Raw genomic sequence first — 14,249 nt, 5'->3', positions numbered from 1 at the left:
TGAGGGAAGTAGCACAGCCCCTTCCCTTGGGAGTCCCCAGACTGAAGGAGGTGGCACAGCCCCTTCCTGGGGAGTCCCCAGTCTGAGGGAAGTAGTACAGCTCCTTCCCTTGGGAATCCCCAATCTGAGGGAGGTGGCACAGCCCCTTCCCTTGGGAGTCCCCAGTCTGAGGGAGGTGGCACAGCCGCTTCCTTGGGAGTCTCCAACTGAGGGAAGTGGGGCACAGCTCTGCCCTGGAGAATCCCCTGGCCTGAGGGGGAGACCAGCTACATGGCAGTACTCACCACACGTAGAGGCGTCAGCAGAGGATCTGACAGGCCAGCAGGCGAGGCTGTATTTGCAGCTGAGAGTGGACGGTTCAGCTAGGGGAAGGGAAGATGGAACAGGACCAAGTCTGAGGTGCCTACCTGTTCCAGAGCACCATGAATGCCCTGACGTCCGAGCTGCGGGACCTACGGGCCCAGCTTGAGGAGGCTGCTGCGACCCACGCCCATGAGGTGAAGAGGGTGCAAGAACAGGCCCGAGACCTGGGCAGGCAGAGGGATTCTTGCCTGCGTGAGGTGAGCAGCCACCGCACACCCTCCTAGTCAGCACACACTAAGTGCTGCTGTGTGCCTGTGGGGGCCTGGTCCTGTGGGGACCCCAAAAAGTATAAGATTCCTTCCTACGTTTGAGGACAAATCAATGGCCAACTTAGAATGGAGGTAGTAAGCATTCATTTTTATTTATTTACTTATATTGTTGTAAAAATATATATAATGCAACATTTGCCAATTTAACATTTTTCATGTGTACAACTTAGTGGCATCGATTACATTAACATGTTGTACACCTATCACTAATATCTGTTGACGAATTTTCCATCATTGTAAATAGAAACATACTGCTTCCTAAACAATGACTCCCTCTCTCCCCCTTCCTCTCGCCCCTGGTAACCATGAGTAAACTTTGGTCTCTAGACATTTGCAGCAAGCATTTATTAAGCACCTGTTGTGTACCTAGCCCCTCAGGGGCCTCAAGGAGCAGCTGGTGGGGTCCCTGCCCTCTTGGCATTCATCCATAGGACAATCCTGACTAATTACTTTAGGCCCAAACATTGCTGACTAAAATGGCAAATGTTTTGTTATATAAATTTTGTTATTAGTTGCCCATCAAGTCAGTTCCAACTCATGGCAACCCCATGTGTCACAGAGTAGAACGGCTCCATAGGGTTTTCTTGGCTGTAATCTTAACGGAAGCAGATCACCAGGCCTTTTCTTCCATGGTACTACTAGGTGGGTTTGAACTGCCAAATTTTAGGTTAGCAGCCGAGCACAAGGGGGCCCTGGTGGCACAGTGGTTAAGTGTTTAACCACTTAAATGCTTAAAAGGTCAGCAGTTTGAATCTCCCAGCAGCTCCTTGGAAACCCTATGGGACAATTCTACTCTGTCCTATAGGGTTGCTATCAGTTGGAATCAACTCAACGGCAACGGGTTAGTCAAACACAAACCGTTTGTACCACATAGGGACGTTATTCTATTAATTTTAGCACAATAAAATAAACAACAAACAACAAACACCGATTCCCAGCATGCCGTGCCCCAAATCATAGCTCACAGCCTCGGTCTGAGCTGCTGCTGAGGAACAGGGCAGGCACCCTGTGCCCAAGGATACGGGTAGGGCTACTTTCTGCCAGGGCCCAGCTTGAGTGGCGTCCCGGCCATGTCCTGTGGACACCTACCTCTCTGTTGCTACAGGCTGAAGAGCTTCGGACCCAGCTGCGCCTGCTGGAGGATGCCCGTGATGGGATGCGGCGGGAGCTGCTGGAAGCCCAGCGCAAGGTGCGGGAGAGCCAGGAAGGCCGAGAGGTCCAGCGCCAGGAGGTGGGCGAACTGAGGCGCAGCCTGAGCGAGGGGGCCAAGGAGCGCGAGGCCCTGCGGCGCTCCAATGAGGAGCTGCGGTCCGCCGTGAAGAAGGCCGAAAGCGAGCGGATCAGGTGGGGTGATGTGGGGACCAGTCTTGAGTCCTTCACCCAGCCCTGTCCTCCTCACCGAATGAGTCTCATCCCTAGAACCTAACACCACCCTCAAGGTTCTGGGGAAGTGCACAGATGGGGATTCTCTGCCCTCCAGCCACAGTGAAAGGATCTACAAGACCTCCGGGGATCTTTTCCTACCTGCAGGAAGGGGAAAGGTGGCAGCTGGCAGGGTTGGTCCAGACTCCGACCTAGCTGCTGTCATCACTGTGGAGACTAGGCTCTCCCTGTCCTGCAGTCACGGGTCATCCCCTCCCGGCTAAGCTCAGGAGAGGCCATATAAGCAGGCAGCACTTGGGGCACCTCTAGGCCAAGGGCCAGCAAACCCAGTCCAGGATCTAGGGAAAGGGACTTTGTGTAGGGCTACAGACTATACTCTTCTCAGGACCTGGGGCAGCCTCTGACCTCTTCCCTCTTCCCCCTCCAGCCTGAAGCTTGCCAATGAAGACAAGGAGCAGAAGCTGGCATTGCTGGAGGAGGCCCGGGCAACCGTGGGCAAGGAGGCTGGGGAGCTGAGGGCTGGGCTGCAGGAGGTGGAGCGCTCTAGGCTGGAGGCTCGGAGGGAGCTGCAGGAGCTCCGGAGGCAGGTAGGCCTCTCCCACCCCATCTCCTACCCCCTCGCTCCCTCCCCACCCCCACATCCCCACTATCCCCTCCCCCGGAGACTTGCTATGTGCCCCTGGGCTAGCAGCACCTCCTTTCTGGGACTTTCCACTATATGTAAAACCAGGGGATTGAACTATGACAAGGCTCTCACCTAACCTTAGTATTAATGGAGGGGCTTTGAGTTCTCAGAGAACCCCTGAAACTCTGCAAAACTGTGTGTGTGTGTGTGTGTGTGTGTGTGAATGTGTATGTATACTCATTCCCACATTTCTCCAAGGAAAGGGAAAGGGTCTGGAGCTCTTGTGCAATTCTCAGAGGAGTCTATGAGCAACAAAAGGCTCTAGATCAGGGATTGGCAGACTATCTTTGTAAAGAGCCAGATAGTAAATATATATATATATTTTAATAATATTTTATTATTCTGGGTGAAAATTTCCATAGTAAATTAAGTTCCCATTTGACAATTCCTATACAAACTGTTCAGTGACATTAGTTGCATTTTTCACAATGTGTCAGCATTCTCTTTAATCGCATTCTGATTCTTCTATTTCCAGTACTCCCTGCCCTCTTATCTTCCCAACCTTGCTTTAGAGGAATTGTTGGCCTCTTGGTCTCATATAGATGGTTTTTTAGTAGAGCACCGATCTTACGGGTATTATCCTTTATTTTGGGTGCCACTCTGTTATTTCGCTAAAAGGTGATCTCAGGGGATACTTTCGGTTCAAGGTTTAAAGAGTATCTCCAGGCAATAGTCTCAGGGAGTCCTCTGGTCTCAACTGGTCTAGCAAGTCTGGGCTTTTTAAGAATTTGAGTTCTGTTTCTGTGTTTTTCTCCCTTTCTATCAAGGTCCATCTATTGTGGCCCTGATCAGAATGGTTGGTAGGGGTAGCCTGGCACCAACTAGTTCTTCTGGTCTCAGGGTCTCAGTGTAGGCTATTAGCCCTGTAGACTAGTCTCTTCTCTGAGACTTTGGTTTCCTTCTTACTCTTTTGCTCCTGATGTGTAGAGACCAACAGTTGTATCTTAGATGGCCGCTCACAACAGATAGTAAATATTTTCAGCTTTACAGGCCATATGGTCTCTGTTGCAGCTACTCAGCACTGCTGTTGTAGTGCGAACGCAGCCACAGACATTACATAAAGGAATGGGCATTGTTCCAATAAAACTTTATTTATGGACACTGAAATTTGAATTTCATGTAATTTTCAGGTGTCAAATACTATTTGATTTTTTTCTCAACTATTTAAAAATGAACCATTTTTAACCATTTAAGAATGCAAAAACCATTCTTAGCTCACAGTCTTTACAAAAACAGGCAGCCAGCCAGATCTGGCCTATTGGCGGTAGTTCACTGAGCCCTGAACTAGATGGTCTCCAAACTCATCAGCAACAGCAAGCATTTTTAACAAGTGTCTGCTGCATACTGGGCACTGCCCTGGACACTATGGGCTCGGGCTTTCCTATTCTAGGAGACTTGAAGAATAGAAACAGCCCCAGTTGGCCCCTAGGCTCTACCCCACCCAGAGATAACACAGCCCAAGAAACCAGTCCTCTCCATCTGCAAAAGCTGGACAATGAATAAAGAAGACTGAAGAAGAACTGATGCCTTTGAATTGCGTTGGTGAAGAATATTGAATATACCATGGACTGCCAAAAGAAGTACAACCAGAATGCTCCTTAGAAGCAAGGATGGTGAGACTACATCTTACATACTTTGGACATGTTGTCAGGAGGGATCAGTCCCTGGAGAAGGCCATCATGCTTGGTAGAGGGTCATCGAATAAAGAGGAAGACCCTCAACGAGATGGACTGACACAGTGGCTGCAACAGTGGGCTCAAGCATAACAACAATTGTGAGGATGGTACAGGATCGAGCAGTGTTTCATTCTGTTTTACACAGGGTCAATATGAGTCGGAACCGACTCGACGGCACGTAAGAACAACACCTCCACCTCCCGCCCAGGCTCCCTCTACCCAGGCCCCCTTCTGCTGGGCTGAAGTCCTGGGAAAGCATGGGAGTCCTTGAAAGGCAACCCACTTTTGTGTGCCAGGCCCCTGCTGGGGCTTTGCACGCTATAGCATGAGCTTGTGTTACACTCACTATAGTGTAGCAATGTGGAGTAGGTGGGCATTACCCTCTATCTACTTCTGCTTTGCATTCTATGTGCCTGGGATTGAATCCCAGTTTGCTGTTTTCTGGCTGTGTGACCTTGGGCAAGTCATTTCGCCTCTCTGAGCCTCAGTTTTCTTGTCTGTTAAATAGGGATAATGTTAGTACCCTACCCTATATGGTTGTGTGAGGTTTAGAATTAATATAAGTGAAGTGCTTAGAACAGTGCCGGACACACAGGAAGCACCCCATGGAAGTTAGTCATCATTGTAGAGATGAAAGGTGACCCAGGGAGCTGTGGTTCTTGCCCTGAAAATCTCCAGGTCTAATAGCGGCTTAGCACTCCCTTCCTCCTCTCCCCCTCCCCCCATGAAAGGAGTTAATAGCCCGTTGATTAACTGGTAAACTGAGGTTATTGGTGCCCAGGTGCCTGGCATGGTTTAAGCTCAGTGGGCTTACCTGGATTGAGGGTGGTGTTTGATGCACATGTTCCTAGAGCAGTGGGTCCTGAGTGCCCCCTGGGCCAGGCCTGGACTGGGTGGGGTATAGAGGTAGAGCTGAATGGATTGTTGTCCAAGCCTGTGGGCAAGCTGGAAGGAACTGTGGGTGCTGAGCATGAGTCCTAGGCTCTATCCATGGCTGCTCTCTCTCTTGCAGATGAAGATGCTGGACAGTGAGAATGCCAGGCTGGGTCGGGAGTTGGCAGAGCTGCAGGGCCGCCTGGTGCTGGGCGAGCGGGCAGAGAAGGAGGGCCGGCGGGAGGCCCTGGGCCTACGGCAGAAGCTGCTGAGAGGCGAGGCCAGCCTGGAGGCAGTGCGGCAAGAGGTAACTGGTCGGGTGGGTGGGCTGCCTGGAGGTGGAGGCCCCTAGAAGGTGGGTAGGCTATCCTCTCCTTCTCTCCTCCCTCCATTGGGAAGCAGATAGGGACCCCAATGCTGCAGTCATTTTGAGAGACCCCCCTAGGACTTGTCCCTGTCCTCCACTCCTTGAGACTCTTTCCCAGTTACAGTTATAATAACTGCGAGATCTGAGGGCCTACAGTGTACAGGCATCAACTGGAGTGCTCTGTAGACATTGTTATTTGATCCTCCCAGCAGCCCCTTGAGATAGGTATAATTAGCCCCATTTTATTGAGATAACCAGACAGTGAGGCTCAGAGAGGTCAAAGGATCTTCCCAAGGTCACATAGTCTCCCAGGTCTGTCTGTACTTTTTCCACTCTATCTTCTCTGGCTGTGTCACTGCTGCAAATCTGCTGTGTGACCTTAACCGAGTCACTTAACCTCTCTGTGCTTCAGAGTCCTCATGGGGAAGGTGCTAGTACATTGAGGGATATACGTAGAACCCTAGTACAGGTCCTGGCATTCAGGTGGGCATCAGTAGATGATAGTTTTCAGTGAAACTGTGATAACCATGGGTTAGCTTATTCTCTAAACCAGAGGGTTTTTCTTTTATTGTGATCACTCATTTTATTGTATCCTTATCAGTAATTTTTTAGTACATTCCCCCATTGTGTGTGGGGTTACTTATAAATTATAAATTATGCACTGAGAGGCAGTGCAGCTTAATGGAGGTAACTGGTCCGGTGGAGGGCTCCAGAGGACAGCCTCTGGAGCCAGAGTGCCTAAGTTTGAATTCTAGCTCTGCAGCTTATTAGCTGTGTAACCTTGGGTAAGTTACTTAACTGCCCTGTGCCTCGGTTCCCTCGTCTATAAAACAGGGATAATTCAGAGTGGTAATTAGAATTAAATTTTTTGGCAAGTATTTAGCACAGTGCCTGGCATGTGATAAGCCCTATCTCTGTGTGTTAGCTGTTATTATTATTAATTAAATGTATACATTATAAGGCATATATACAGAGAAGGAAGAGATAAAAAGTAAATTCTAATGGTTTCCTCACACACTCCTGTGATGTTCTTGCACCCCCGTTTGGGTGGAGACCACTAAAGGAACAGGTGTTGTGCATGCCATTTAGGGAGTGGGCGCCAGGCCGGGGCGTGGAGACGGGGCGTCGGGTGGGGGGTGACCCTGCTGACCCCTTGAGCCCTACCTCCTCTCACTGTCTCCACCCCAGCTCCAGGGGGCCCAGAGGAAGCTGCATGATCAAGAAGGAGAGTTCCGGGCCCGCGAGCGAGGCCTGCTGGGCTCCTTGGAGGAGGCGCGCGGAACTGAGAAGCAACAGCTGGACCATGCCCGCAGCCTGGAGCTGAAACTGGAGACCGCGCGGGCCGAGGCTGCAGAGCTAGGGCTGCGGCTGAGCGCGGCCGAGGGCCGGGCGCAAGGCCTCGAGGCTGAGCTGGCCCGCGTGGAAGCGCAGCGGCGAGCTGCGGATGCCCAGCTGGGAGGCCTGCGCTCGGCCCTGCGCCGCGGCCTGGGCCTCGGCCGCGCGCCCAGTCCTGCCCCGCGGCCATCGCCGGACTCCCCGGTCCGAGGCGCACCCACTGGAGGTGAGTGGAGCGCCGCGAGGAGGAGCGGAGGGCCGGTGGGCGGGCCCCGTCTTGCCGAGGCCCCGCCCCTCGTCTAGTTCTGTTCCACGAAGGAGCCCATCCTTGGCAGGCCCGCGCCCCTCTCTCGAGGCCCCGGTCCCTAGTCCCGCCCACTTCGCCCAGTCTCTGCCTCCTCTCCAAGGTCCCGCCCCCTCCGGCTCCAGCTCTTCGTCTAATTCTGTTCCACCATAAGAGCCCACCTTCCGCAAGGCCACACGTAGTCTGGTCTCTAGCCCCACCTCCTCACCAAGGCTCCTCGCCTTCACTGACCTGTGCCCTGCGTGGATCACTTCTATTTTGGGGAGGAGTGGTGCATTTAATGCCCCTAACTCCTCTGAATCTTTGAGTCTCCGTTCTCTTAATTGACCCCCTCGCTCTCTTCACCAGCACCCTATCTTCTTCACGCTCCCCAGCTCCACACCCTTACACACCAGGCCTGTGACACTGACATCTCCCTCAGACACACAGCCAGGCCTGACCTCCCCTTTCCAGGAAGGTCTTCTTAAGAGATCCTCCCAGCACCACCTGCCCCAGTGCCCAGTGGATGACAGTGACAAAACCAGCCCTGTGCCTCAGGGGGCCGGGGCCCTTTAGGAAGCAATCATCTTGTCTCCAGTCTGACTGAAATCTCATCTTGATTCCGAGGACCTATAATTAGACCCTGTTGAACCTTAGAACTATGGAGTACTGACTATGGGATGCTGAGTTGTAGCCTTATCAAGTGCACGGATTTAGCGCCAGGATCATGTTTGTTCATTCACTCATTCAACAAATACTTATTAAGCACCTACTATGTGCCTGGTGGGAGCCCTGGTGGTGCAGTGGTTAAGAGCTTTGCTGCTAACCAAAAGGTTGGCAGTTCAAATCCACCAGCTGCTCCTTGGAAACCCTATGAGGCAGTTCTACTCTGCCCTACAGGGTCTCTATGAGTCAGAATTGACTCATTGGCAACAGGTATGTGCCTGGTGAGGAGCCCTCATGGCGCAGTAGTTAAAGCACTTGGCTGCTAACCAAAAGGTCGGTGATTCGAACCAACCAGCCATTCTGTGGGAGAAAGATGTGACAGTCTGCTTCTGTAAAGATTTACAGCCTTGGAAACCCTATGGGGCATTTCCACTCCGTCCTATTGGGTGACTATGAGTTGGAATCGACTCGAAGGCAGTGGGATGTGCCTGATGGCACAGTGGTTAAGCGCTCTGTTGCTAACTGAAAGGTCAGCAGTTCAAACTCACCCAGAGGCACTGCAGAAGAAAGGCCTGGAGATGTGCTTCCACAAAGATTACAGCCAGGAAAACCTTATGGAGCAGTTTTACTCATAACACATGGGGTCACCATGAGTCGAAATTGACTCGATGGCAATGGGTTTGTTTTTCTGTTTTTTTATGGGCCAGATACTGTTGAAACACTGGGAACAGGGCAGTAAACGAAACTGTCAAGCATCTCTGCTTTTATGCAGCTTATCGTCCAGGTGCTATTCATAAGGTTTTCACTGGCTAATTCTTTTTAGAAGTAGACTGCCAGGTCCTTCTTCCTAGTCTGTCTTAGTCTGGAAGCTCAGCTGAAACCTGTCTGCCATGGGTGACCCTGCTGGCATTTGAATACTGGTGGCATAGCTTCCAGCATCACAGCAACATGCTAACCCCCACAGTCCAACGAACTGACAGACACGTGGGGGATAGTGGACAGTAAACATCATGTGTAAGTTGAGTATATAATGAATCGGGCCATAATGGCTATAGAGAAAAACAAGCCAAAGGAGGGGTAGGGTTGTTTGTGTGCGGACAGAAGCGCCTCTCTGAGGAGTGGTAGGTCGGGGAAGGACTGAGGTTGTGTAGGGACTGGGGCGTGTAGCCCCTGGGGGAGGAGGCTCTGAGGACAGGTGGAAAGGTCCTAAGTGGACGTGCCTGCCCTATCAGTAGCCAGAGTGTAATGAGCAGGGTGGAGAGGACTGGAGCTGACGTCGTGGGGACAAGGGGCCTGCCCAAGTAGTCCTTGCAGGCCACTATGAGGGTGCTGGTTTTTGCTCTGAGTAGGATGGGGTCTTTCAGGAGACACTGGGTGGACATCCTGCTCTGGGGGCCTTTGGATGCTGAACAACTCGTGTCTGTAGGATTGCTTAGGTGTCACTTGGCAGAGGAGGAGGATGCTAACGGCGGGCTGATCCCTTCCTGCAGTTCCAATGCTGACCTCCAGGTGCCGCCCTGTTCCTGTCTGCTCTGCCCCCTCCCACCTCCCCATTGCCCATCATCTGCCAAGCTGTATTCAAGGTTTTCTTTCACTCTGGGAGCTGAGCTTTGTTGCTGTTAGTTGCTGTTGAGCCAATTCCAACTTAAGGCGACCTCAAGGAGCCTCTGGTGGGTTTGAATGGTCTTTCAGCTAGTACTGGAGTACGTTACCATTTGCTCCACCCAGGAACTCCAGAAGTCAGGCTGCCTGGGTTAAAATTCCACCCCCAGAACTTCCCAGTTTTGAAACTCAGCAGATCACTTAACTGCTCTGAGCCTGCCTTGTCTGTGAAGTGGGGAAACTGGTACTTAAACCTCCTGGGGAATTACTGTGAAGATGAAATTAGTTGGCACATGGAAAGCATGGGCCCAGTGCCTGGCACCTAGTAAACCACTCAGTACGAGGGAGATGTTGAGGGGTGGAATGTCCACCCCTGGACTGGGCTCTCGGGGGCATGGTGGTGTACAGGAGGGATGAGGCCCAAGCCCTCATGGTGCTCATGGTGTGGGCAGGGAAGCAGATATCAGACCCCTACGAGGTGGGATGAACTCCCCCCAACCCCAGCTGGGGTCAGGGAGGCCTCAGAAGGCTGACATTTACATTTAGGCCTAAAGGATAGGCCAGACAAAGAGGAGCTATGGGAGGCCAGGGAATAGCATGTACGAAGCCCCTGAGGCTAGAACAGGGAATGCCGTAGAACATTGGAGCTGAGAGTGGTGGAGTGTGGCCACATTGTAAAGGGCAAGAGGGTGATGCTGGGGTGGGCAGCAAGGCCTCTAAGTTGTGGCAAGAAAGTTGAACTTGATTCTGAGGGCTGTGGGGGCTGGTGGAGGGTTTTAAGAGGGTGACATGGTCTAGTTTTCGTTATGGAAAGCTCACACGGGCTGCTGGAGATGGCAGGGATGGGAGTGAATAAGATGCTTGAGGAGCCTGCAGCCACCATCCAGGCAGGAGGGGCCGGTGGTCCCTGCCTCCCTGAGCATGTCTCTCCTTCCAGGAAGCGGGGAGGGGTTCAGCAGCCCCAGCTCCTTAGAACGCAGCCCTGGGTCTGAACCACCATCCCCAGGACCTGCCACCTCCCCGGCACCTCCAGACCTGGACCCAGAGGCAGTGCGGGGGGCCCTTCGGGAATTCCTGCAGGAGCTGCGGAGCGCCCAGAGAGAGCGGGTGAGGCTGGGTGTGAGTGGCTGGATAGAGAACTGGGTGACTGAAGGCCCTGTGAGGGCTGCAGGTTGTTCAGAGCAGGGCTCTGCCCCTTCTCCCCGTCGGGGCTGCAGGACGAGCTTCGGACCCAGACAAGAACCCTGAGTCGCCAACTGACCGAGGTGGAGGCTGAGAGGGACAGCGCGACCTCACGGGCAAAGCAGCTGCAGAAGGCTGTGGCCGAGAGCGAGGAAGGTGAGTCTGACCCTCTGGGTCCCTGCTCTGCCCTCTTGTGCCCTTAAGAGCTGAGGTGGGAGGTGGGGGACTTGGCCTGAGCAGCTCTTGCTTCCCTGCCCTGGTCACCATGACCAAGACAGGGGCTGTCTCCTCTGAGAGGCCCTTCCTGGTCACCCCCACATAGTGTCTAGACCCATAGACCCTTGGGGCTCAAAGAGGCAGGTCCTGTGGTGGGTGGAGAGCAAGCCAGGGAATCTGTGGCCTGGTTCACTCTGCCTGGGGCTATGCCTAGTCATGCCTGACGGGCTGGGTGGTCTGCAGCCCGGCGCAGTATGGATGGGCGGCTGAGTGGGGCCCAGGCGAAGCTGGCACTGCAGGAGGAGAGCATGCAGCGCAGTGAGCGGGAGCGCAGGGCCGCACTGGACCAGGTGGCTGCCCTGGAGAGAAGCCTGCAGGCCACCGAGGCTGAGCACCGGGTGAGCCAGGTAGGCAGAGCTGAGGGCAAGTGGGCTGTGAGGGGGATTTGTGTATGTGCAAATGGACGTCTGTACATCCTGTGTGTGTCTGTTTCTGTCTGCCTGAGGCTCAAAGCAACCACTGAAGTGACCAGCCTGTAATTCTTTCTACAAAAGCATGTTCAGATTCCACCATCCCATTTCACACTGACATCACGAGGCTCTAGAAGAAAGAGCTTGAGCTTCTGAGCCAGACAGACCTGGGTTCAAGTCCTGGCGCTGCTTTCTATTGGCCTGGGGCCAGTTAGCTATCTGATTCTCCTTTCCTCAACTGTGAAAGGGGAGCCCGTGATTGTCTCACACAGATGGTGCACAGAGGCTCTTGATGCAAGGTGGTGCACAGGGGCCCTCTGTTCTCTTCTTTGTGTTCTGCATGTCTCTGTATAGCCATGCGAGTGGTATCCTGGGGTTTTTATGTGTGTTTGGGGGACATTCGTGCATAGCTGTGTGTATGAGTGTGTGCTTGTGTGCGTGTGTGTCTGGGGCAGGAAGCCCAGATGCTGGTGATGCTAGTCTAGGTTGCTACAGCCTTGAGTCCCTCATGGAGCCAAAGATCCCCTCCCTCTCTCCCTCTCCCATCCTTCTCCTGGCCCTGCATTACTGCCCCCACAGCCCACCCCTGCCTCTGGCTCTGAGCCCAGCATGAGCTGGATTGTTGTGTCTGCGGCTCTAGCTCTGGCCTTGGGCCCAGCCACAGGGGCCGCAGGAGGAGGCCAGGAACAAAGATGGGCAGGAGCCAGAGTGGGGGCTGCAGGGCCCAGAAGAGGGCAGGGATGGGGCTGTGGGGGAGCCTGGTGGGAAGGGGACCTGGCCTGGGGTGGGGGGCTGCAATAGCTCCCCCCTTGACCCACCCTGTCTCCAGAATGGCAGCACTGAACCCCCAGACTGTCTTCCTGCTCTGTCCTCAATTCCCAAGCTCCTTCACTGTCTGACCCCGTGTGGTGGAGGGAGCAACATCATCCACTAAAACTCCAGAGCAGTGAGGCCAGGACTCCTGCCCCCCAGGGCTGTCCTGGTCAGCTCAGATTACACATGTGGCTTCCGGGTCTGCCTCTGGAGAGAGACTGGGTGAGCAGGGCAAGGGCCCTGGAATCTTTATTTTATAGCCCCCTCCCAGGGCTCTTAGGAGCACCCAGATTTTGGTACCTGTAGACCAATCCAGTTTCCCCACTATACAGATATGAAACAGGGCCAGAGAGCAGGAAGGGATAGTTCTAGATTACACAGCCTGTTAGACTCAGGCAAAACTGAAAGATGCTCAGGGAGCCTCACATCCACCATCCTGTGAACCGATGGGGAAACTGAGGCCCTGAGGTCACAGGCTGGACCCAGGTCACACAGCGAGTGGTTGGACCAGCCACTTCAGGGCTGCTTCCTATTTTCTCCTAAGCGTCCTGAGGTGGGGGCAGGGTTGTGGGGTGGGCAGGACAGCTGGAGCCTGAGCCCTCCCCAACCCGCAGGAGAAGATGAGCAAGATGAAGGCCAACGAGGTGAAGCTGGAGAGTGACAAGCGGCGCCTGAAGGAGGTCCTGGATGCCTCCGAGAGCCGCACCATCAAGCTTGAGCTGCAGCGGCGCTCACTCGAGGGGGAGCTGCAGCGCAGTCGCCTGGGCCTGAGTGACCGTGAGGCCCAGGCCCAGGCCCTCCAGGATCGGGTAGACTCCCTGCAGAGACAGGTGGGCCCCTCCCCCACTCACAGCCACACATCTGCATGCCCTGTGCCAGGCACTTTACAGGGACTGTAAACCCACAACCCACAACCCTGTGAGGCAGGTAATATCATCATCCCCATTTCAGAGATGAGCAGATGGAGGCTCAAAGAGGTGATGTCACTAGCCCAGGGTCACATGGCTACTTAGAGGCAGATCCAGAATTAAAACTTGGGACTGTTTGACTACAGAATCTGCACTCATGCGGGCCTGAGGGACAGGTTAGAGACATAGATTACTCATTTCCCTTTTTGCCTTGGCTGCCAGGAAGTTTAGCTCTAATTTGAATGTCCAGTAAATCTGCTAGCCCTGCAGGGTCATCCATCTAAGTCAGGAACACAGAGAATTCCAGGGTTGTGGTGGTTACCTTTTCTCCTCCATAGCAAGGAGGAGAGGGGAATGAGGGCAGGGAGGAAGCCGCTGGGGTCTGAGATAACCAGGTCAATGGCATTCTGGGAAAGGGTAGTTACCTGGCAGTGGGAATGGGGCCCAGGTTGCAGTAGGCTTAGCCAGTGGGAGCGAGCAAGAACAGTGAGTATCAGTGATGAAGAGAGAGATGGGAAGGGCTTGGGTTGAGTACACCTGGTGAAGGGCACAGCAGGAACAGAGCCACCTGACCATCCTGTCCTCCTGCCAGGTGGCAGACAGTGAAGTGAAGGCGGGGACCCTGCAGTTGACTGTGAAGCGGCTGAGCGGGGTCCTGTCCAAGGTGGAAGAGAGTGAGGGGGCCCTGCGGAACAAGGTGCAGGGCCTGACAGAGACCTTGGCCCAGAACAGTGCCAGCCTCACCAGCACCCAGGACAAGAACCTGCACCTGCAGAAGGCCCTGACAGCCTGTGAGCATGACCGACAAGTGCTCCAGGTATGGGGGTTGTAGGGGCCGGCGGGTGTGGGCCTAGTGAGAGAGTCAGCCAATAAGAGAAGATTGGAGGGGTCCTGGTAGAGGATCAGCCAATGACAGCAGGCTTTGGGAGAAGCTCAGTAAGGGTCAGCCAATAGAGAAGGCTCTGGGGGGCAATAAGAGAGCAAGCCTAGGAGTACAGACTTGGGGGACCCAGGTGCAGGGTAAATAGGGGAGAGCTGGGGTCTGAGTGATCCCTTCCTTACCCAGATCAGTGGATAGGCTGTGGGCCAGGTCTGCGGTCTGGTTCAGCCTCCAGGTGAGATGACTCCCTGTTCTGTGGGCTGCGTGCCCGGCCTGGA

The 14,249-nt window shown here is 53.8% G+C and overlaps 1 protein-coding gene across 1 annotated transcript in view; it reads left to right on the top strand.

Annotated features, from left to right (window-relative positions):
• CROCC (ciliary rootlet coiled-coil, rootletin) overlaps positions 1-14,249 on the top strand; it is a 40,574-nt gene that overhangs the window by 23,464 nt on the left and 2,861 nt on the right. The window contains exons 23-32 of the mRNA XM_004377277.1: positions 417-560; positions 1,738-1,976; positions 2,443-2,602; positions 5,389-5,556; positions 6,805-7,177; positions 10,440-10,609; positions 10,720-10,840; positions 11,144-11,307; positions 12,798-13,013; positions 13,684-13,908. Coding sequence (XP_004377334.1) covers positions 417-560; positions 1,738-1,976; positions 2,443-2,602; positions 5,389-5,556; positions 6,805-7,177; positions 10,440-10,609; positions 10,720-10,840; positions 11,144-11,307; positions 12,798-13,013; positions 13,684-13,908 — 1,980 coding nt within the window. The remainder of the gene's footprint in view (positions 1-416; positions 561-1,737; positions 1,977-2,442; positions 2,603-5,388; positions 5,557-6,804; positions 7,178-10,439; positions 10,610-10,719; positions 10,841-11,143; positions 11,308-12,797; positions 13,014-13,683; positions 13,909-14,249) is intronic.

The sequence above is a fragment of the Trichechus manatus genome, unplaced genomic scaffold, assembly GCF_000243295.1.
Source record: "Trichechus manatus latirostris isolate Lorelei unplaced genomic scaffold, TriManLat1.0 scaffold00048, whole genome shotgun sequence".
Taxonomy (NCBI): Eukaryota; Metazoa; Chordata; class Mammalia; order Sirenia; family Trichechidae; genus Trichechus; species Trichechus manatus.
The sequence above is the reverse complement of the archived record's forward strand: the minus strand, read 5'-3'. Positions and strand labels throughout refer to the sequence as shown.